General features: G+C 36.1%; 1 protein-coding gene across 1 annotated transcript; it reads left to right on the top strand.

The window, feature by feature from the left end:
* The first annotated feature begins 54 nt into the window (after positions 1–54).
* fig4a (FIG4 phosphoinositide 5-phosphatase a) lies at positions 55–24,392 on the top strand. Its single transcript, XM_077710488.1, has 27 exons — positions 55–256; positions 347–455; positions 876–974; positions 1,244–1,367; positions 1,737–1,893; positions 2,989–3,039; positions 3,117–3,280; positions 3,349–3,477; positions 3,983–4,083; positions 4,784–4,946; positions 6,060–6,157; positions 8,277–8,410; positions 9,179–9,295; positions 10,358–10,403; positions 10,694–10,842; positions 11,236–11,402; positions 12,485–12,623; positions 13,403–13,461; positions 13,743–13,890; positions 13,949–14,032; positions 15,256–15,454; positions 18,072–18,157; positions 19,040–19,123; positions 20,904–21,724; positions 22,321–22,451; positions 23,588–23,621; positions 24,264–24,392. The coding sequence occupies exons 2-24, from the start codon at positions 393–395 to the stop codon at positions 21,079–21,081; spliced, it is 2,739 nt and encodes a 912-aa protein (XP_077566614.1). The 5' UTR covers positions 55–256; positions 347–392; the 3' UTR covers positions 21,082–21,724; positions 22,321–22,451; positions 23,588–23,621; positions 24,264–24,392.
* The last annotated feature ends 36 nt before the right edge of the window (positions 24,393–24,428 follow it).

Genomic DNA, 24,428 nt, shown 5'->3' with positions numbered 1-24,428 from the left:
TTGCATTGTACGATGTTTTTGTACGTTACAGGATGCCTGATACTTGTTTCCGGGTTAATATTTATCACGTGTTTTAAACAGTCATATCACGTGGTTCTGTTAGGGAACAAACAAACAAGTGTATTATAACGACTTAAATCCTTGTACGTTTCATTTCAACACTTTCTAATGTGTGTCCGATAGAGTGGAAATGTTATTTTAACGCCGATCCTTAAGAAAAGTGGCTGTTGATGCTCGCCGTTGTGAGAATGTATTGGTGAGTTATTTAGCAGCAAAATGTCTTTCAAATAGATCGTTTCAGGAAAAGAAGACACTCGTTAAACGTTGTGTTTTCTTGTTATTTTAGATCTTTTTCCTGTTGTCTCATCGCGACTTCCATCGTTTGAGAAATCATGCCTCAGTCTGCAGCTGTCATCAGTGGGCTTCAAAAGATGGTTCTGTACGAGACCAGAGCTGTAAGTCAATCTCCCTTCTTATAAACTCTTTATCAACGTCTTTAATATCTAAAAAATAATGAAAAAGATACATAGAGTAAATCAACCCATGTAAAACACCAGAAGAACTAGCGATAACACAGCGAAAAAAATTGTACAGGAGGACAAATTGTGATTACTTATTATGGCCACAGGAGGGCGACAAAGACTAGTTGAGATACTTTGCTTAATTTAAAGTCTTTTTTTTTACTCAAAATCAACTTTTATCAACGCAGTGGATGCCTAATTATCTTTTCCCTTTTCAATTTCCTATTCAAACCTTTTACAGTAAACGTTGACAAGTAGTACTCTGTTACTATAGTAGTATAATACATGTTAAGCCATGTATTTACATGTAAGCCATGTATTTACATGTAATATATTTATTTTCTCCTTCTACAGAGGTATTTTTTGGTGGGCAGCAATCAGGCACAAACCAAACACCGAGTGCTGAAAATTGACCGCACAGAACCCAAGGACTTGGTCATTATTGACGATAAGGTGAGTGAGTATTAGTGCTAATATAATATAATGCAGGATTTATGTAATACAGTACGGTTGAACCGCCGCCCACAAATACGAGCAACCCGGGAATCGACATGCTCGTTATAATATGCATTCATTATTATGGTTTGGATGATTGTTTTAATGAGGCGTCTTCCAGGAACCATCCATCACGCCAGGCTAGCGTTCCCGTCAATATTAATGTGCACACATAGTACTGCGGGGTAATTGATAAACATTAACCCTTGTCGTATTTTGTCATGCAGCATGTGTACAACCAGCAAGAAGTACGCGAGTTGCTCGGGCGTCTGGACTTGGGAAACCGGACTAAGATAGCCCAAAAGGGGCCGTCGGGCCTGTCCAGGGCCGTGTCAGCTGTCGGCATCGTGGGTACGTTGACACAACAATCATTATGGACGACACAGGTGATTGTCCAGTTGCAGGTGTTGGCCTCCTTTTGTAAATGACACATAGGAAATACAATGGAAAGCCCAACTGGCAGTTTGAAAGCAACTTGGCACTAAATGGCAGACTTGTAATTTTCAGGTTTCACGTAATCATGACCCGTAAAAAAGTATTTTCGAGTCAAAGGAAAACGGCATTGCAATATAGGCTCAGTCATCAAGAGCTAATGTTAATGTACTTCAATATTAAACAGTACTTCGATATTAAACAGTTCCTAGATGTTAACCAGTACTTAGATATTAAACAGTACTTAGATAATAATCAGTACTTAGACAAAAAGTTCTCCTTTCCCAGGCTTTGTCCGCTTCCTCGAAGGCTACTACATGGTCTTGATCACCAAACGCCGCAAAATGGCTGACATCGGAGGACATTCCGTTTATAAGATTGAGGACACCACCATGGTTTACATCCCTAACGACTCAGTCCGGGTGGCACACCCTGACGAAGCCAGGTATGAGTTATGAATGAAAATAAATGGTACTGTTTAATATCTAAGAGAGAGAGTTTAATATCTAAGTACTATTTAATATCTACGTACTGTTGAAAACAGTTGATATTTAGATACTAAACTCTCTCCTGAAAATAATTTTGAGAGCTGGTTTCAACAGTACTTAGGTATTAAACAGTACTTAGATATTAAGCAGTACTTGGATATTAAACAGTACTTAGATATTAAGCAGTACTTGGATATTAAACAGTACTTAGATATTAAGCAGTACTTGGATATTAAACAGTACTTAGATATTAAACAGTACTTAGATATTGAACAGTACTTAGATATTGAACAGTACTTAGATATTACACAGTACTTAGATATTACACAGTACTTAGATATTAGACAGTACTTAGATATTAAACAGTATTTGGATATTAAACAGTACTTCAAAATTAAACAGTACTTAGAAATTACACAGTACTTAGAAATTACACAGTACTTAGATATTAAACAGTATTTCGAAATTAAACAGTACTTCAAAATTAAACAGTACTTAGATATTACACAGTACTTAGATATTACACAGTACTTAGATATTAAACAGTACTTCAATATCAAACAGTACTTCAATATCAAACAGTACTTAGATATAAGACAGTACTTCGATATTAAGCAGTACTTAGATATCAAACAGTACTTAGATATCAAACAGTACTTCAATATCAAACAGTACTTCGATATCAAACAGTACTTCAATATCAAACAGAACTTCAATATCAAACAGTACTTCAATATCAAACAGTACTTCAATATCAAACAGTACTTCAATATCAAACAGTACTTCAATATCAAACAGTACTTCAATATCAAACAGTACTTCAATATCAAACAGTACTTCAATATCAAACAGCACTTAGATATAAGACAGTACTTAGATATTAAACTCTCTCTCTTAGAATAAATTTAATATAAATGTAATATAATATAATTTTTAGGTCTGGTTTCAACAGTAAACTTTCTGTAACAATTTAACCGGCGACCAGTCTGGAATTCAGACGCCTATAAATACTTTTATTTTCTTACCTGACCCATGTTTCACCTCCGCCACAGATATGTGCGTGTTTTCCAAACCATGGACCTCTCCAGTAATTTCTACTTCAGGTAATCTACCCCAAATAATTTGTATCTGTAACCCCCACCCCCCAATTACTTTAAATTTGAATCATGTGACCCCGCAGCTACAGTTACGACCTGAGTCACTCGCTGCAGCACAACCTGACGTTGCTGCGGAGGCCATACGAACTGTGGTCGTCGTCAGCCGCTAGCGCCGAAGACGAAGCGAATACTCGCAACAAACAGGACAGCTTCGATATATTTGAGGACGAGGGCTTACCCACGCAAGGTGAGACACATCCACCGCCGCCAATTTGATTGATTCTAATTCAGATGACTTTGTTTCGGCACCCCCAGTGGTTTACGGCGTGCGCGCCGAGCCGTACTACAAGTACGTGTGGAACGGGAATTTGCTGGAGCGAGTTAAGGACATCGTACACCCCGACTGGCTCATGTATATCATCCACGGCTTTTGCGGACAGTCCAGTATCCTTTTAGGCTCTCTGGCTTTAATGAATATACCAACTACTGATTATATTTGATTTTTTTTCTTAGGGGAATAGTGCATGTCCTACCTACCATCCTTAATTTGTTATAAGTCTCTTTTGTAACCATTTTTACATTCAAAATATATTTTTATGATATTTGGTCAGATAAATATACAGCCCCTCTATCTTTTTTAAATAACATTTTAATATTTTTTAATACATTCCTTTTTACTTGACTTTGTACTTTATACTTTTTATTTTAATGATAAGTGATGAATATGTTAATATCTTAGTCCTTTTTTTCTCTTTAAGTTGCATATGTACTGTTAACGGATGCACTTTTTTATGTGTATCCTATCTTGTGCTGACCCAGCCCATCTGTCAAATTTTTAAAGTCAATGTGGCCCCCAGGCCCAAAAATTTGCCCACCCCTTTTCTAAATCATGACATGGTCCGATCCCTTCATCCAATTAGAAATATCTCCTTGACTCGGGTTATCTCAGAGCTGTTGATCTACGGCCGCCCGGTTCACGTCACCCTCTTCGCCAGGCGCTCCAGCAAATTTGCCGGAACCCGCTTCCTGAAAAGAGGAGCTAACTGCGAGGTACCAAAACCAGTTGCGGGGGCAACCGATGGAAAACAGGCACCCGAGCCCAGTCTGGACGCTTGATTGGAATGACTCACTTTGGCGATGGCGGGCGGGTGGGGGTGATTCATTTGATCAGCGGGTTCTTCCTTGAGTATGCTCAAATTTTCTCATTGCATGGGAGCATCTGTTCCATACCTAACATTAGCTTGAGGTATTTTTAATTTCTTTGAAATGTGCACATTCTGCCAAATTGTATATACTCGCATATAAGCCTCCCCCGATTCACAATTTTTACTTCCATAGTCGTGGTTTTAAGAGGGAGTACAAATAAGTATTTTTGTGGTATTTTTGAGATATAGTATGAATCAAAAACACAGTAAGGTCAATATCATAAGGAATTAATTCATTCAGTCATGGTTGTGTTCTTACTGCAAAACTGGAAATAACCAACAAATAGTAAATGTTACTTTCTGGCATTTACTTGTAAAAAAATAATTCTTATGCGCATATAAGCAGTACTCTTATTCAGTCATCAGTTTTTGAGGTACAAATACGGATTATATGCGAGAGAATATGGTATTCATACCAAAGTTTTGCACTTAAGTGTCTGAGTGATGTTGATAACAATTTTTTTCAGTGTCATCTTACAAGTTTAAGTACACTTTTTGCTATCTTTTCAATATGGAAGCTGACATTTTTTTGTTTCGTCTCGCAGGGGGACGTCGCAAACGAAGTAGAGACGGAGCAGATTGTCCACGACGCCTCAGTGATGTCATTCACAGCGGGAAGTTACTCATCGTTCGTGCAAACGCGAGGATCGGTCCCACTTTACTGGTCACAAGACATTTCCACCATGATGCCAAAGCCCCCAATTCGATGTAAGACTTTGTCTATTTTCTTTATCTACAAAAAACCAAAAAAAGCATGTGTTTATTTTGAGTATCCACAGTCATATATGCTGTAAATCATAAGAATCGACTTTGTCTTTTTGGGGCTATATTGAGCTATGTAACAAAGTCCTTACTGAAAGATGAAGGAATCCTATTGAAGTCAAATTATGATAACATACTTGCGGAATTTGGGTCACCAGCGTTGGAACAGACCTCCCAACAATCCTCTCGTCAACAATTTGGGAGACACGACGTTGCGTAAGGTGGATATTTATAACTTGTTTTGATGGTTTTTCTCTCAGCCGTGAGGTAGACTGACTTAATTGGAAATGCGCCTTTTAGTCTAGAGTGCAATAAAAATGGGATTGTTCGCTTTCTGCTAATGACACACAGGGAAGGTAGTACATGATTGAGAAGTGGGGGTGGAAAGTGCAAATGTCATAAATGTGGTACAAATTACTACAGTAATCCCTCGATTTGTGCAACTTCACTTGTTATGAATTCAGTACTTTTTCTGCTATTCATTATTTAAAAAAATGTTTTGTTTTTTAGGGCTTTTTGATACTAGGATTCAGTACTTAGTACTATTCAGTACTGTAATAGGGGTGACCGTACTTTGTGATTTTTTTTATGCTATTAATATTTAAAAATTAGGTTTTATTTTTTGCTTAAGTGCTGAGTCCTAACCACTTTTGCTACTAAGACTCAGCACTGAAGTTAAAAAAATAAATAAATAAAATTTAATAGGAGTGACCCTACTTTGCAATTTTTTTTTTTCTAGTAATTATTTTAATAAATGTTTTTTTTTTACTTATGTACTGTGTCCTAGCCAGTCTTGCCACTAGGACTCAGCACTGAAGTTACAAATAAATAAAATACAATAAAATTGAATTGTGGCGACCCAACTTTGCAATATTTCAATTATCACGGCCATGTTTGGTCTACAATAACCACAATATTCGAGGGATTACTGCACTATTACCAAGCTTATCATCAAATAATCATGTTTAGCAAATATTAAGTCTCAACTTTGACACCACTGCCTTTTAGCGTTTTACTAACAAACTAATAATACATTTACTTTTTTAATCTTTCCTATAGTGGACCAAGCCGACCCATACGCCCACGTCGCCGGTTTACATTTCGACCAGATGCTGCAACGATTCGGATCGCCCATTATCATCCTTAACTTAGTAAAGGTAAGCAAATACAGAGTATGGTAAATGCAAAAAATGTCATTTGTTTTGCATGTACAGATATTTTGGTGTTTTTAGGTCCACATAGGGAGAAAAAACTTGTCACATTTTGCTTTAAAATCTCCAATCTGTCAAAATGCAGCTCGCTTTTGGTTTCTTTGTCACATCGCCGGTATCACGCGGCAATCGCTCATTTGTATTGCGCCGCGTTTCCTGGCACAATGGGGAGCACGCACTCTCCGCCATGGATTTCACTCTCACGTTGACTCCGGCGAGGGGAACCGTGAGCGCCCCAGAGAACCAATCACGGACCTCCGAGATCCGCGCCAGCCATGTGATTTTATTTACTTCCTTTTTTGGGGTTGGGATTTTATAGCAGTGGACCCCGACTCGCACTCCACGCTTGTCGGCCAATAGAATGAGAGACGGGTGGAATGGTGGGTAATTAAGCGTCAAATTATGGTCGTCTTACTGGTGGAGGCTCGTCCTGTGTCGCAGATTCTCGGGGAAAAGGATGTGAGCACATGGCAAAGCATGTGAATGCATTTTTTTTAGCAGATCTTTCAATGAGAAGTGAATGAGATTTTTTTTTAAGTCTCTTCTATTCAATAAGTTTGACTTCACGAGTGCATTGCAAGGCCGCTTGGCTTACTTTCAAAAAAGGGAATTGCTTTTGGGTTTTTGTCTAGTCATAGTAGTAGTGGTTCTTAGATGCTTTTTGCCCCGCCCACAAAAAAAATATCAACAATGAACTGGGGGTTTATTTGTTTGTAAAATATTTCAATTACTGTATTTTCTTGCATATTAGTGGCCTTTGTGTATAAGCCCTACACTTAAAATTTCCTTAAAAATTGTTGAATTTGACAATTTCTCGTATATAAGTCGCACCCTTAAAATTGCTTTAAAATCGTTGAATTTGACAATTTCTCACATACAAGCTGCCCCTGATTCCCAATTTTCACCTCCATATTAATAATTTTAGTAGGGAGTACAAATGTGTTACTTTAAATTTCATCCAAATATGTCAAAATACATTTTGTTTAAAGTTTTATCTGTTTATCTTTTCTCTATTTTGAAATATTGGCAAGTTATGGCGTTTCCTCTTTGCCATCTTGCAGTTTCTTGAAGGTAAAGTCTAATTTATGCGCATATAAGCCTTACCCTTGATTCAGTCATTTTTTTGAGCACCAAAAAAGGTTTATATGTGAGAAAATACAGTACTTCTATGGTAGTCTTACTCATATTGTTTGTTAAATCTTATGATTTTGTGAAAATAAAAAAAAATTCTGACCAAAATATGAAAACTTTAAACCCATTGGCTACCATTGACTCGACAAACGTCAAATCCATTTGGACTGTAGGTAAGAAAATGATATAAATAACTTTTGGATAAGGGGTCTTACAGTGTGCACGTGCGCTCCTTTAATTGCTTCGCATCACTTGATACAAATTGTTTTCTGAACATGTGCCAGATCACATAGCGTGCTTGGCGTCATTCGAATGGTCGCAGCGATGATGCGTTGACACTTGAGAGGAAGGTGTCATTTGTTCAATGTGCCGGGACGACCGCCCGACGATCTGCGCGAGTGTCACGGTACACGCAAAGACGGGTTTAATCGACCGTGTGATAAACTACACTGGATTAGCATACACTGCGGGTTGTAAGTAATGACTCCACGGGGGCTGATTGCGGGCCGTGAAAGATGTACTCGACGGGTATTGAGTACACGCAATTCTTTCACAAACATGAGGCCTGAATTGATTATTTTTATCTTGGGATTTTAAAAATATAATTTAAAAAAAAAAATTCAAATTTTAGGTCCAACTCGAAATCGAACCCTGAACCCCATCACTGCGAGCCAAGTGCACTGTCCACTTCTCCACCTGATCGTGTTTTTTTTTTTTTTTTTAATATTTTATAAATAACATACCCGCCGTGCTTGGAATTAAATTTTTTGGGCCGTTTAGCGGGACGCAGCGGGCTGGATCTGGGTTTGAAACCCATGCTAAGCAAAGTTTCAGATTTTTTTTTATGTAAAAAAGATCCATTGTAAGGCGAGCAGTGATATTTTTAATCGAGATGAAGTGACATGTGATGTATGTTCCTTTTGTTGCACGGCAGAAACGAGAAAAAAGGAAACACGAGAAAATTTTGAGTGAGGAACTCTACCCCGCCGTGCTCAACCTCAACCAGTTCCTGCCACCACAGCATGGCATCGAATACATTGCGTGGGACATGGCACGCTACACTAAAAGGTTGGAACATCTGTCCTTCAGGACTATTGCATTTGTATTCATTTGATATTTTTCCTTGCATTTGGACTCATATTTATTCCGCCAAAAAATTTTGGGGGTATTTTTTGGCAAAATTATTTGGTATTGTTTTTTTAAAGTTTTTTTTTAACATGACACGCTACACTAAAAGCTTGGTCCTTCAGGAATATTACATTTTTATGCATTTGATATTTTTCTTTGCATTTGGCCTCATATTTATTCAGAAAAATAAAATTGGGGTATTTTTTGGCAAATTATTTGGTATTGTTTTTTTAAAGATTTTTTTTACATGGCACGCTACACTAAAAGTTTGGAAGATCAGTTAAATTCCTTCAGGACTATTGTATTTTTATTCATTTGATATTTTTCCTTGCATTTGGACTCATTTATTCAGAAAAAAAATTTGAGGGTATTTTTTGGGCAAATTATTTGGTATTGTTTTATTTAGAATTTGTCTTAACATTCAAAATCAGTTGCTTATTTCTCTTTGAGTTTATTTTCTCATTTTTATTTTGTCCAAACCATTAACCAGACATGTTTTTAATATATTTAAAATGTAATTAACAACTTTTTTGCGGAATTGGTTCAAATACGCCATGTTTTTGTTCCATTCACATTTAATTAAAATTTCCACCATAATCCCTTATCTGCATTGAGTAATAAAGTCATTAAAAATTGCCCAAAAATTCCATGTTATTTTCAATTCTAAAAAAAAAACAACCAAAAAAAACTTGATTGTCTCTTCCTCAGCAAACTCTGCAACGTTCTGGACCGTCTCAGCATGATTGCCGAAAACGTGGTGAAACGAACCGGCTTTTTTGTCAACCGTCCTGACTTATACTGTCACACACTTCACCCAGATGAAAGGTGAGTCTACATTTCTATCAAAAAAAAATCACCAATACTAATTCCCCTCAACCTGAATCCTATCCATACACATTAAAAATGGCCAACCATACATCAACCAACACATTTTTTTCCTCGCCATTCTTAAATACTTCGTGGAAAACGGCATCCAGCGGCGGCGGTTACATTATGTTCCCCGTAACGAGGCGAGCAGATTGCTCCTCGTGTCGCCGCCGTCTGCACGTTAATCACTTTGGTGTAGTTACGTAACGTAAAGGCGCCACACGCTATATTCACATTCATTCAGTTCATTCGAGACGGGTTCGTTTTGTTTACGTGCTTTTCAATGTACACACTGGAGCTGGGTAAACAACGGAAAATTGTACATGAATGAGTATGGATGGAGCTTAAATGGCCATGATTGTGGTGTGAACAGAAATGAGTTTAATACTGGTGATACATTTGAAGTGGGAGAGTTTTATGGTGGGACAAATGGCTTGTGTGGTGTCAAAGTGGCGACCCGAGGGCCAAATATGGGCCATAGTATCATTTTGTGTGGTCCACTTTCTGTTTTTGGTCAAATTCAAATGCAATTTATAGCTATATAAGGAATATTTCCTGTTTTTCCCCTTTTTAATCATTAATTACAATTTTTAAAAATCCCAAACTGTATTTTTTGTGTAGTTTTTTTAGTACAAAAAGCATTTTTAAATTTGCTAAATTAGATCTATGATAAACTGAATATTTAGGGATTTTAATCTGATTTTAAAAAATATATGTAAAATATTTCATCTATCCTCCTGTATTTTTCACTCTAAACTATATTTTTTTCTGTTTGTGTTGTTTTTTTTAAGTTTAGAAAGCCTTTTAAAAAATTGTTATAGATTTATGTATCACAAACTGAATATTTAGGGATTTTAATCTGATATAAAACATATATAACATGTTTCATCTATCCCCTTTTATTTTTCCCTGTAAATAAACAGATTTAAAAAAAAATGCAATATTTTTTCCTTTTCAAATCAAAAGGTTAATATGTATCATAAATTAAATATTTAATATAATTGTTCTTCTTTTTGGCAGATGGGGAGACTTAGGAGGAAGCATTTCTGCCAATGGACGAGTACAGGTTAGTTTTTTTTCGACATCTTTCCGATTCATGAGCTTCTAGCCATTGAAATCTCACACAATGTGTAACATGTGATGTGTCCTTTTCTTCCCACCTGGATGGGAAAAAAAAAATCATCCAAGGACATTTTTTTGTGAATGTGTGCTTATTCTGCTTTGTATGATTCAGGCTTGTTAAAATGGAAAGAATTCAAAGTCAGCGTTGACTATTTATTTAATCATTTATTTGCTGGAGGCAATTTCTAATATACCATTAATATATTTAGGCTATTTTCTTTAAAATGTCCTTAGACTGGAGTACTCAGAACCAATTGCGTGGACTGTCTGGACCGAACCAACACCGCCCAGTTTATGGTGGGAAAATGTGCATTAGCCTATCAACTCTTCGCGCTGGGATTGATTGACAAGCCCAAACTCCAGTTTGATACCGACTGTGTGAGGTAATAATGCACCTTTCGTCTAAAAAAAAAAACAATTAATGGCTTGTATAGTTTATAGTAGATCAATATGTCTGGGAAAACCTTGCTATGTCAGCCTTTTTTTAATACCATTAATTAGCCTTCTCAATAAGTTGCACTAAAGTATGCAAGTAGCCTCATTTGCATAATCTATAACGCTCTCAAATTTGCCCTAAAGCAGCAAGTAGGTTTTATTTTCTTTGTTGTTAATTGTGTATCTTGACAAATTGTGTAAAATGTAAGACTGGTCAGATATTTTTCCTCTTTTAGTGTCATTTTTTTTAATTGGCAAAACCAATTCGTCCAGGCCATGGTGAAGCAAAGCAGACGGAATTAAAAATGCAAGGTTTAAGATCTACTTTTTGTGTATTCCAGGTTGTTTGAGGAGCTATATGAGGACCATGGCGACACCCTATCGTTGCAATATGGCGGCTCGCAGTTAGTGCACAGGGTCAAGACCTATCGGAAGATTGCGCCGTGGACTCAGCACTCCAAAGACATCATGCAGACTCTTTCGCGGTACTACAGTAATGCATTCTCTGGTACGTCTTCCATTGTCATTTTAAAACAAATTAGAATTAGCAAACTGTTATTTTATGATAGGATGAAGACTACATATGTCAATAAGTAAAAAAAAAATCAGAATAATTTAATCATTTAAAACAATTCCTGCAAATATCCAATGTTGTTTTCACTCAAATTCAACTAACCTGCCAATTTATAATGAAATATTTAAGCTAAATCAACATAGAAAAAAAACAATAAAGTGCTAATAATCAAATTATTGCTTTTGCAAATTAGTTTGTAAATCACAGGTTAATTTAATTTCATTTTACTCATTTTTATCCACATTTTTTAACCAAATACGTAAAATTGAAACACACCGACAGTCCATTTAATGCCGTTTTATACCTTTAGCATTACCATACAAATGCTAAATAACACACTTGAGTACTGGCACATATTGACCCCCGTGATATTGACATGACACGGTGAGGCTAAGTGGCCATCTTAAGTCTTAATGAAAGGACTGTCTCGGCTCTTTCAATTTCAATGGTGAATAGCACCGCAATTTGTCAGATACATTGTGCCTACATAAATGCGTACAAGTGATTCAGGAACTGTTCCTAAAAGGGGCAGAAAGCCAAATGAAAGCGCGCTACTTGACACGCCGAGATCTCCATTTTTATGATTTTTTTTTTTTCCCCTCTCCTCGCCACCTCCATTTTGAGTAAATGGAGATGGGGAGCACAGGAGGGAATGTCACTTCTTTTCAAAGCGCAAATGTCAAGTTACAAAGGTTGCCGTTGTTCCAGTTTTTTAAAGTCCAGTACAGTCATTTTTAAGACTTTTACTGGTGATTGCATTTGGATGGCTTATTAAGATGAACTTCACCCACGTTTATTAGTCACAGGTGGCAGATTCTGGCCTAAAAATTCAACAGAATTTTTAAAAGGCTGCCTTGTAGTTTTTGAAGCTTTTTTTAAAATTCATTGCCCGCCACTAGATGTCCAATATACCAGCCACAGTAACATTTAACTTTAACTTCCTATATTATTCGATTTAGGACGAAATAAATGCAGGCTTAACATTGAATTTTGCTAAAATGTTCTTATTTTTCCAGATGCGGATCGCCAGGACGCCATCAATTTATTCCTCCAAGTCTACCAGCCAGTAGAAAGTCGTCCTCACTTATGGGACCTTCCCACTGACTTCTACCTTCACCAGAAAAGCACTATGGCCCTCCCTATGGACAGACGCAGGTACAAAAACTCAGTTAGCAACACTAGCCTATGTTCTATTAGTGTTATTTCTTAAATATAACCAAAATTTTAATTAATTTTGGATTACAATGCAGACACTCAAAAATAAATTGAATCTAACCTTACACTAAACATAATTCTAATTTTTCTTAAATTTTGAAATTTGTCTCGTATCTCAAGATAAATATATGATCAAAATTTTACTCGTATCTCAAATTGTTTGTATGTCAGGGCACTCATATGTCGAGGTACCACCAGGTATAAGTTGTACTAAGTTGCAATAGTAAAAACTGAAAACAGTAGGCTAAATTTGAGTTTGACTTTGATTTTTTTTAATCAGGGACAGCACATATTAATGAACATATTTGCCACTTATAGTCCAGAAAATACTTCTTTTTAGTTGATATTTTTTGGGTGGTCTAGTTCAAATGAATTGAATTGATTTGCTTTGCAATTCCAAGTAGGGCAAAGTCCCACTTTCATGTTGACTTTTGTCTAGATTTATTCTACGTATTTGTTTTTCACACTGACGTAAAACTAGACCTAGTTTTCTGGCCCCTTCATTTGACTACAATAGGCGGAGATAGACGGCTGTGCCTTTATTCCCAGAAATGAACTTGCTCGCATTTGAATTCATTTTGTGCTCACTCACAAACAAAGTCATCCTGGTTTACATAAAATAAAATGAATGATGCATAAGGAGGTTTGCAGGGTGGCTGTTTCAATATTGTTTTCTAGGTCTCTTTCACATTTGACATTTTTTGCCTATTTTTTTGCAGTTACACACTATGGTGGTCTGAGGGGGTCTTGTCCTACCTCCCCATTGCCTTTGATGAAGGTAACAACAATTATGCATTTTACGGTAAAAATTGGTGAAATGATTCAACTGTTTTTATCAGATTTAGTTGAGATTTCCTTTTTTAAAGTAGAATAAAAAAAATCTGTAAACTACACTAAAGGTGAGTTTTTTTGACAAAAATGTGGTTACATTTTAGGTATGTATGCTTAAATATTTAATTATGCCAGTTGTCAAACCAATTTTAACCCCTTACATTCTTCAATCTTATACTTATGCAATACTATTTTTTTTATGACATGTTATTTTATTTCTTTTGGCAGTCCCATGTGACGAAACCATGAAAAAATTGAAGGTGAAACGAGCCAACCGCTACGAAGAAACCATCGACATCTACACGGAATTCTTCCGACCTTACGAGCTCACCTCCTTTGACGACACCTTCTGCAAAGCCATGACTAACTCGGCCAGGTAGGACTCCATCTTTTTATTTTTGTATTATTTATTGACCCCTCCTCTCGTTTTTAAGGGAGTTCATGCCAAAAACGGTCGGGGTGGACCCTAGCCCATTCACGGTCCGAAAACCAGAGGAAACGGCCAAATCGGTACTGGGGTGAGTTTCCGCATCTTTTTATTTAGAAGTATCGATGTCTAAAGGTATAGATGTATAGAGATATATAGATGTATAGAGGTACAGATGTATAGAGGTATAGATGTATATAGATGTATATAGAGGTATATAGATGTATATAGAAGTATATAGAGGTATATAGAGGTATATAGATGTATATAGAAGTATATAGAGGTATATAGATGTATATAGAAGTATATAGAGGTATATATATATATATATATATGTATATAGAGTATATACATGTATATAGAGTTATATACATGTATATAGAGTTATATACAAGTATATAGAGCTATATAGAGGTATATAGAGGTATATACATGTATATAGAGGTATATATATGTATATAGAGTTATATACATGTATATAGAGGTATATACATGTATATAGAGTGATATACATGTATATAGAGCTATATAGAGGTATATACATGTATATAGAGCTATATAGAGGTATATACATGTATATAGAGGTATATAGAGGTATATACATGTATATAGAGGTATATACATGTATATAGAGGTATATACATGTATATAGATATATATACATGTGTATAGATGTATATAGAGGTATATAGATGTATATAGAGGTATATCGAGGTATATACATGTATATAGAGGTATATACATGTATATAGAGGTATATCGAGGTATATACATGTATATAGAGGTATATACATGTGTATATATGTATATATAGGTATATAGAGCTATATAGAGCTATATAGAGGTATATACATGTATATAGAGGTATATAGAGGTATATATAGGTATATACATGTATATAGAGGTATATACATGTATATAGAGGTATATACATGTATATAGAGGTATATCGAGGTATATACATGTATATAGAGGTATATACATGTGTATATATGTATATATAGGTATATAGAGGTATATAGAGGTATATAGAGGTATATCGAGGTATATACATGTATATAGAGGTATAGAGATGTATAGATATATATCCCGAAAAAAAATATTCTTTCTTGCTATAAGACAAAATCCTTGACAAATGACTCTGAGCGTTAATCAACCAGGAAATGACAGCGTATTAGTTTTGGGTCTCGTGAGCGACTAATTACTTTGTAGCCGCCCCCGCTGACGTTTTACATATGACTTTGGGTTGTATTTTCCTGCCGTGGAAATGAGCCCGGAACGTGATGGTGTTTTTTTTTTTTTTTTGTGGCGTAGCAACAAGAGCAGCAAGGAGGAGACGCTGGTTCAGAGGAAGACGGCAGCTAGCGCGCCTCCCCCGCCCAGCGAGGAGGCCATCTCCAGTTCATCGGAGGACGATTCCGAGGAGGACCGGGACGACGACGCCTCCGTCTCGACGCGCTCCACACCAGTCAAACTTTGGTTGGATGCCGGAGAGAGCGCGAGGGTGCCGGAGGTAGGAGTCAACACTAAATTGAGATGCGAGTGTGCTTCAAGCACTTTTTAAAACCACAGAAGAAGAACAAATGAGCAGAAAACGTCTTAAACATAGTCAAATAATACATTAAACTTCATTTACTTCACTTTAATGCCTATCTAGGTACTTAAAAAATATATATTCGTCGTTTGTATCCAAGTTTTTATAAGGGTTTTGGAATATTCATTTTAATTTAGTTATATTAGTTTATGTTTTTCGCCATGTTTTTGTTTGAAGGTGCATTTACTGGAGCAGTATGTATTTCACGTCTCAGTGATCTACTATTGGTTTCTGACCTAGATTGTCGCTAGTCGTTGAAGAGGAACCCGCAGAGATATCCTTTGAAAAAAAAGATAGTCTTTCCCGCAGTGGCAGCGATGCCCTTTTGACACACGTGACTTTGCCGTCGTCTTGTGAATAGAAATGGTGTCAAGTGAGGGAGGCACTCGTTCTCGGGAAGTCCTGTTGCCGCTCTCAATGATCGCTTTCGCAACCAATCTATTTCCACTGGGAGGGAGCTCCAAATCCTTCAATGGCATCCAACACCTTTTGCCAAAATAGATTTGGGCTCCATGGCAGTGCAAGACTTAAAAAAAAAACAGGGGGGGCAAAACATTCCAAGGCCTAAAAATGCAGTGGACATCCTATTTAAAAAAAAGAAATAATACATTAAAAAATATTTATATGTGTAGATAGAGATAGAGATATAGACATAAATACATATAGACATAGATATACACATATATATATATACACATATAGATGTACACATATAGATATACACAGAAATATACACAGAGATATACACAGAAATATACACAGAGATATACACATAGATATACACATATACACAGATATATACACATAGATATACACATATACACAGATATATACACATAGATATACACATATACACAGATATATACACATATAGATATACACATACAGATGTACACATAGATATACACATAGATACACATAAATATACTCATAGATATACACAGATATATACACATAGATATACACATACATATGTACACATAGATATACACATAAATATACACAGCTATACACATAGATATACACATAGATATACACATATACACAAATATATACACATATAGATATACACATATAGATATACACATATACACAAATATATACACATATAGATATACACATATAGATATACACATACAGATGTACACATAGATATACACATAGATACACATAAATATACACATAGATATACACATAGATATACACATACAGATGTACACATAGATATACACAAGATATACACATAAATATACACAGCTATACACATAGATATACACATAGATATACAAATATATATTCACATAAATATATACACAGATATACACATATATTTACACAAATAGAAATGTTGAAATTTATAGATGTAGATAAAATATAAAATGTAAAGTTTTTATTTTTTTATAGTTCATTAAAATCTAAAGGTCCATACTGAAGCTCAAGCCACTCTTTCTCAATGTCGAAATGGGGCCTGCAAAATAATGCCCCACGGTCTTTAATTGTCCCCCATGCCATGAGCTGCAGACCACTATGTTAAAACTCCCTTTACCACCTCAACTTTTTGGGGCTCTCACGTGTCAAGTCCCGCCTCCCTCCCTCTCGCCGCGAGCTCGCCATCACACAGCACTCGTGTCACCATCGACGGCGCCAAGTACATAATACTGTTGAAATATTTAAACGACGGATCATTACTAGCTTTGCCTTTTTAATTACACATTTCATATTCCGCCTCGGCAACGGCCAAATGCACGCGGACAGATTTACGGGTGGTGGGGGGTGCCGTGCGTGCGTGCCAACCCGCGTGTGTTCACAGCTGTGGTTCGCTGGACTCGGTCCGAGAACAATTTGGACCCGTGGCGGCGCCGCCGATCGATACAAATATCGTAAAAATTGAAGGCATTATGTTAAGCATTTTTTCGCTAGAGTAGCAGAACAAAAATTGAAAGCATTATGTTAAGCATTCTTTCTCTAACGTGGTAGAAAAAACTGTCTGGAATAATAATAATTGTTTTGCCTGTGTAAGAAATTTGAAAATTCAAGTCAAGAATTGTGATATTGCTTTAGTTTTATTTTGAAAAATTTAAGGTATACAGATATACTGAACATATATGTATATACACAACTATTATGAAAAATTATTTATCTTTTTTGGGCAGTTTTCGCACTTTAATATTTAACCCATGTTCAATATTTTCAATAAGTTTGTATTATTGCACTGAAACATGTATTTTTTAACATTATATATTTTGTTATGTTTTGCTACTTCATTGGCATAACGTGCATTTGCTTTCAATCATTCCCATTTTACAGATTTATTCTTTTAGGCTAATTTGAACACCAAAAAACAAAGAAAATTCAAGAACTGTTTATTTTTAAGAATCTTCCATCCAACATAGGTACATTTTCAACAAAAAAGCAAACTTAGAGTACTCATTTTTATGACAAAAGCCCAAATTTTGGTTGTCAAAAATTTTCTTTTTGAACACATTTTTGCCTTTTGCATCTTTGACCTTTAAAAATATTATTCCCTTCATTTCAGGAGAACCATCAGCCATCTTTCAAGGAACCATACGGACTGAATTTGTCCCAATTCCCTGCCGAGCAAGACCTGGCCATCTACAACAGGTACATTTTACTCTAAACCATTACATAACCCCAAAATCCACAATCACATTACGTCCTCTTTTTGCAAACATGGCCGTTTAACTTGGGAAGGTTACCTACCACACGAGTTAGCACGAACTTAAGGCACTGTGAGTTCTCGCTAAGGATACAACGGGCTCCGTTGCCAAGTGCCCCCCCCCCGCCTCGTGAGCCACTCCAAAACTAGTAACTGTCAATTATAACCGTCGGTTGTCGTACGCGAGAAAAAAAGAAGAACCAAGTTTTTGGTGTTCGCTACTCTTGTGTTCTTTCACTTTGAAGTAAAAACCCGGGTTTGTCCAGGAATATCATTTATATTATGTCTTTGCCAGGATTATTATTTTTGGGGTCCTGTGGCACTTTTGTCCACTTTAGTGCACGTTTTTTAATTGATTTTTTTAATTCTTTGGAGCCTATTGGGAAGAATTTTGGCCATTTTTTATTCCTTGGAGCCTATTGGGAAGAATTTTAGCTATTTTTTTAGAAGTATTTAATGTATTTTTCACAATATTTGTGGCAAACATTACACTATAAAGAGGAAATCAATATATAAGTCGCACTGAAGTTTTCGTAGATTCGTAAATCGTAACTATTCCCAAACTAAAAGCGGAATAACAACATCATTCCTTATTCCACTTCCATTCCCTTCACACAACTTCCCTTTTGCATTCTCTTCTAATGACTGCTGCCTAACCCGTTAGCGTGGCTAATCAATCCATTAATATTCCAAATCCCAGATGGCGCCCATCATTTTTTGGACACAACTCATGTTTAATTAACTCTTCTTCTTAAAAAAAGACACATCTGGACACGTGTTTTTTGGGGGGTCAAAAGATACTTTTTAACCACTCCGTTTTTTAACAGGTTTGCACGTCTTGGCGAGAGTCAGCAACGGCGAGCGGCGGGCAGTGGCGGCCAGCGCCTCCACTTGGCAAACATCATCTGCTTGTGAGTAAAACGTGACCCGCGGGGAGGAGGGCGGCGGCCAAACAAAAGCCCACGGACATTAATCCTCGCTCACGTGCGGCGCTGGTGGCGACTCTGTTTCCCCGCCGCCAAGAGCTTTTAAAGTAAACCGGAGAAGGAACGCCATTCAAGCCCTTTCGGCTCCCTAAGTGCCGTACGGGGTCATTTCTTTCGGGACCAACACGCGTGGCGTTTTATCTTATGTCGGCCATGATGTTTTTTTAGTCGATGACTCAGATGTGAGTGTCATGCCGGTCGCCAAAAATCGACACGTGGCGTGGAAATGTGCGGAGAATTAAATGGATGTGTTTTTTAGTTGAGTTTGATGAGTTGAGAGGGAGAAAATTGCAAGGTTAGGTTTTGTAGTCGGAGTTTAAGTCGCGTGAGAAAGAGAAAAAATGTTTTTATGCAGAATTGGCAATGTTTTAACCAAAAAAGATATGTTTTGGGGCTTATTGGCTAACATGGCAGTCGCAATTGAATTAATTTATGTTGACATTATTTTTGGATCTATTTTCTACTGGCAAGTTTGTTTCAATCGTCCCCAAATATATATTTTTTTAATTTAATTAACTATTGAAGAAAGGAGACTATTGCAATGCAGTAATTTAGAATGACCTTGCTTTTTAAATGACTTTTTTAAACAAAAATATTAAGATATTTTTGGTAAAAAAGTCATATTAATATTAAGTCATATAAATATTAAGATATTTTTGGGGATTATGCTAACATGGTAGTAGAAATTGAAGTATTTTTTGGTGGAAATGCTACCATTATTTTTTGGATCAATTTTTTACTGCAAAATTTGTTTCAATTATCTGAAAATAAATATAAAAATATTAGAAAAGATGCTATTATTAGATGAAATCATCCTATTTCACAGCTAATGAAAAAAATGTAAACAATACATTCTAATAGCCAATCTTTTTTGCCTCATTTCCAATATTGCATCTTAATTTTTGCAATATTTTAGAATTGACCTTACCAGGACATGACCCTTTATATTTTTATAAGACTTATTTATGTTTTATTTACTGGGAAAAACACACTTTGTGGAGTATCAGTACACATGTTCAGGCAGCTGTGTGTGTGTGTATTACACAAGCGCTCTATTTTGGGATTTCTTACAACATCCACGTGGAAGACCCCCTACTACATTTCACCCTTACAGTGTCGACAGATAGGTCGCGCCTTTTCCGCTCATTTGTCGGATTTCCTCGTGGGTTGCGCAATCCGCCTGGCAAGTAGCCGGCCAACCCTCTCGCTTCAAGCCGATTGGACCATCTGAAAAGCATTGGAGGAATATATAAGGACATAAAATCAATACTAATTATGGAAAATGTAGTATTGCTAAATTTGAAAAAATAATACATAGATTTTTTTATAGTCAATTTTTAAAGTCTATTCAAAATATAACAACACTATAATTTGCTTCTTTGTGATTGGCTCGTGCCTATAGATGCTTGGGATAGGCTCCAGCACCCTCTGTAACCCTTATGAGGATAAGCAGTATAGTTAATGAATGTATACTTCTTTTTATGAATAAAAAAATTAACTAAATTAATATTAAATACCTATTTTTTATTATATTTTCCTTCAATTTTTTTTGTCTATTATAGAAATAATTACAAAATTTATTTTGTTTAATTTTTTGAAATTGTTGATTATTTTTATATATTTTTTTATTTTTTTTAAACTGCATTTTAATTGCAATTGGGAATTCACATGCATGTTTTACTTATGTGTATTTGTATGCTTTTAGAGAACCCGTTTCCCGCTTCCCCGAGGACAGCGCGTACGCTACGGCGCCCCCGCGGGTGGACGTGGAGAGCCGCGACGTCTTCGAGAGCCACGTGATGGCGGCTCACGGTCAAGTGAGACCTTTGTGCCGTGGCGACACGTTGATGTACAGGGAGTACGTCAAGAACAGATCTATGTAAAAAAAAACACATCTTTTCTCTCTCCTTATGGAATATGACTCACGTGGATCAACTTATTTTTAGCACTTTTACCACTTCATATTCATTCATGTCCTTTTAAAAACATTTAAAGGCCAAGAAAATCAATAGTATGCTGAGATAAAAGTGGATTATGCTCATAATTCAAATTTCCAGACAGAAATCTTTACATTATATGACTTAAGTATTGCTGTATTTTTTGTGTGTACATAAAGTATGAGAAAAAATATTATTTAGCAGCTTAAAACAGGTTTTACGACAATTATTTTTTCCTTGCTACTGCATGGTACTTCATTATTTGTTTTTTCATGTTGTAAAAATGAATATATGTTATGTTTTGATGATTTTTGTTGTCTTATAAGTGATTATATGGAAGCAACAGGGGGGAAAATGGTCGATATCAGGTAAGATGATACAATTTGAGGATTAAATGTCATATTTTAAGATGCTAAACTTCATATTTTAATGTGATTATGTTCATATTGTCATGGGATTTTATTTGTTTGATTTCATATCTTCTCTTTTTTGTCACTTTTTTCAGGTTTCTGGACAATGACCAATGTACACATGCCGACCTTCCGTGACCCCGAAGTTGGGCCGACTTTCAAAGACCCTTTGACGCAAGGTAAGGAAAAACATAAGCTTTTAAATTTAAAAAAAATGACTGTCGTTGATGTCAAAGGACATTGGTTAGCCTATAAGTAACTATTTTGTTGTTTAAAATAACTTAAATACTAGCTTAAACTAAATATATATAGAATATGTGCATTTTTTAAAATTATTAGACCCTTTTTTAAATATTATTTTCTCTGGTGGAAATTAATCAAAACAATGTTAATATAAGTCAAAGCTAAAGAAATTAAAATGAATGCAAAATATATACTCCAAAGCATCATTTTGGACTCTAAATCCATTAAAAAAAGCTCATGATCTGAACAATACAGTTTTTGTCCTTGAAAAACATTAAATATAAAATAAATTCATAAAAAAGTTTTAAAAAATGTATGCATTTCTCTGTCCAATTCATTCAACCCCATTCTCATCCTTCAGCACCACGGACAGCGTCCGTCAACTACATTTTAAATATTATTTAGTATATTATAAATTGTACGTCTATTGGCGGCGATTCTGTTACCAATGTGACTGTTAACCTCCCAAATGATGATTTGTGATGGATATCATGATTTCATTGACTAAAAATAGCTTTTATGACCATTACAGAAAGGACGGCGAGCCCACCCACTCGCCACGTTAGAGCGCCAACAACACACCTGCGAAAGGAAACGAGGCGGGGCTTCTCGCCAACGAAAACTCTGTCATCTGGTGACCCGGGAGTCGGACATCCTCGACAGGTATTTTCTAGCCAGCTGGCGGGAAGGGGGCGGGGCATTGACGCACAAAACATTCAATGGGACAAATGGTACTTTACTACATAGTTTTTTTAGGGATATTTTGGGTTTATTAGTCATTTTTTGTGATGATTTTGCGTCACAGTTTTCTACAAAGAAAATTAGAAAAAATTGGGGAATTTTATTATTTTATTGGAATCATTGGATTTAAGAGCAGTAATTATTTATGAATATTTTTGCTGTTGTATTATGTGTGTATGTATATATACACATTGTAGATAATATATCTTTTAGCAAGTTGGTCTTGTTTTTATTTTATTTTTTTATGTAAGGGCGTTTTAGGTAAAGTGTTCCAAATAATGTGAAACGTAAGAAGACTTGACAAAATGTCAACACTTAGTTAAACGCTGCCACTTTAGCGGCGGCTTTTGTTGTGGTTACGTGGGCTTTCTCTGGCACGTGTTTGGGCCGCCATCCATTTTAACCTGCCGCAATCAACGCCCTCACGTCACTTTTCCCTTTTTTTAAAGCGCCGGCGCCCCCGCCACAGTCGTCGCAGCACCGTGACCCACTTCGGGCGACACGTGCTCGCTCACTTATAAGACTAAAAGCAATTAAGTCACTTTAGGTTACTTTAGTCAGTGTGTCATTGACATAAGGTTTTATGTGATTATTTTGAAGACTCGTTTTAGAATCGTATTCTAACATTGGGCAATTATGCCAAACTCGGCTAGAGTCAGCTGGGGTTGGTTCCGGCACCCCTTGACCAGGATTAGTGTGATTGAAAATGAAATAATGAACATTTGGTTTTGTAGTCTGTAAAATTTTGTGGTTTAATGATTTGATTTTTGCGCTATAATGTTATTATTGGGGTCTTTTAATGTGATTTTCTAAGATTAACTTGCGTGTTTTCATCAATTTCATCTAATTTTGTAGTGTAGCATTGTTAGAATTTGTTAAAATAGTTTTAATGAGATGAAATTTTCAGTTTATATGTCATAAAATTTGACTTGGAACTTAACATGATGAATTTTGCATTGGTAGCGCACTGGCTTTAGTTCCTTGACAAGAACTGATGATTTATGTCTGTGTTAGTGTTTGCATTTGGTGCATTGATCTATTTATTTATGTTTTTGCAGAATAGCTTGTTTTGCAGTTCACTAAGAAGTTAAGGTGAGTTCGAATTGTTTTAATGTGATGACATTTTCAGTTTCTATGCCATAAATTTCAATTTGAATCTTAACATTATGAATTTTACATCAGTAACACACTGGCTTTAGTCCCTTGACAAGAACTGATGACTTCTGTCTGCGTTGGTGTTTGCATTTAGTTAATTGAAATTTTTCTCTTTAGCGTCTGGCTACACGGCACATGTCTGCAAACGACTAAGATGCTAAACGCTGTCTAATTTTGCCAGATGAGATATAATTGATGTATTTGGCTTCCTTATGCGTTCTCCAATGAGTCACTCGGCGCTTCATGTGCGCCGCCGCTCACTTGTCGTCTATGAAAACCCCTCACGACACCCCTCCCTCGTTTATTCTTTCTCTCATTCCCGCCCACCTGATCTTGAATCTCCCTTTCTGAGAGGCGGGGCTGCAACAGGTGGCCAAACAGCTGTTGCCTGGAAACCCCAAAGTGGTTAGCATGCAGCCTTTATCATCCATTCAAGCTTCCTCTTTACTGTCATTGTCACCAAGCCTATACACTAAATTCTATTATACATTCATCTGTTTAATACCAGTATTGTATCTGCAAATGAATTGCATTGAAATATTGTCACTGTCAACTAATGACTTGATTTTGGACTCACAGGTGTCAAAGTGGCGGCCCTGGGGCCAAATATGGCCCGCTTCATCATTTTGTGCGGCCCGAGTAAGTAAATAATTTTCTATTTTTAGGATCAAATTATAATGAAGAGTATAGATGTATATTCAATTTCCTGATTTTCCCCCTTTTAAATTAATAATTGTCATTTTT

The sequence above is a fragment of the Stigmatopora nigra genome, chromosome 2, assembly GCF_051989575.1.
Source record: "Stigmatopora nigra isolate UIUO_SnigA chromosome 2, RoL_Snig_1.1, whole genome shotgun sequence".
In the NCBI taxonomy this organism is placed as follows: domain Eukaryota; kingdom Metazoa; phylum Chordata; class Actinopteri; order Syngnathiformes; family Syngnathidae; genus Stigmatopora; species Stigmatopora nigra.
The sequence above is the reverse complement of the archived record's forward strand: the minus strand, read 5'-3'. Positions and strand labels throughout refer to the sequence as shown.

Coding starts and splice junctions, on each gene's coding strand:
- fig4a (XM_077710488.1), top strand. CDS start 393: ATGCCTCAGTCTGCAGCTGTCATCAGTGGGCTTCAAAAGATGGTTCTG. Junction 15,455..18,071: donor AGAGCGCGAGGGTGCCGGAG/GTAGGAGTCAAC, acceptor CCTTCATTTCAG/GAGAACCATCAGCCATCTTT. Junction 19,124..20,903: donor TTGGCAAACATCATCTGCTT/GTGAGTAAAACG, acceptor GTATGCTTTTAG/AGAACCCGTTTCCCGCTTCC.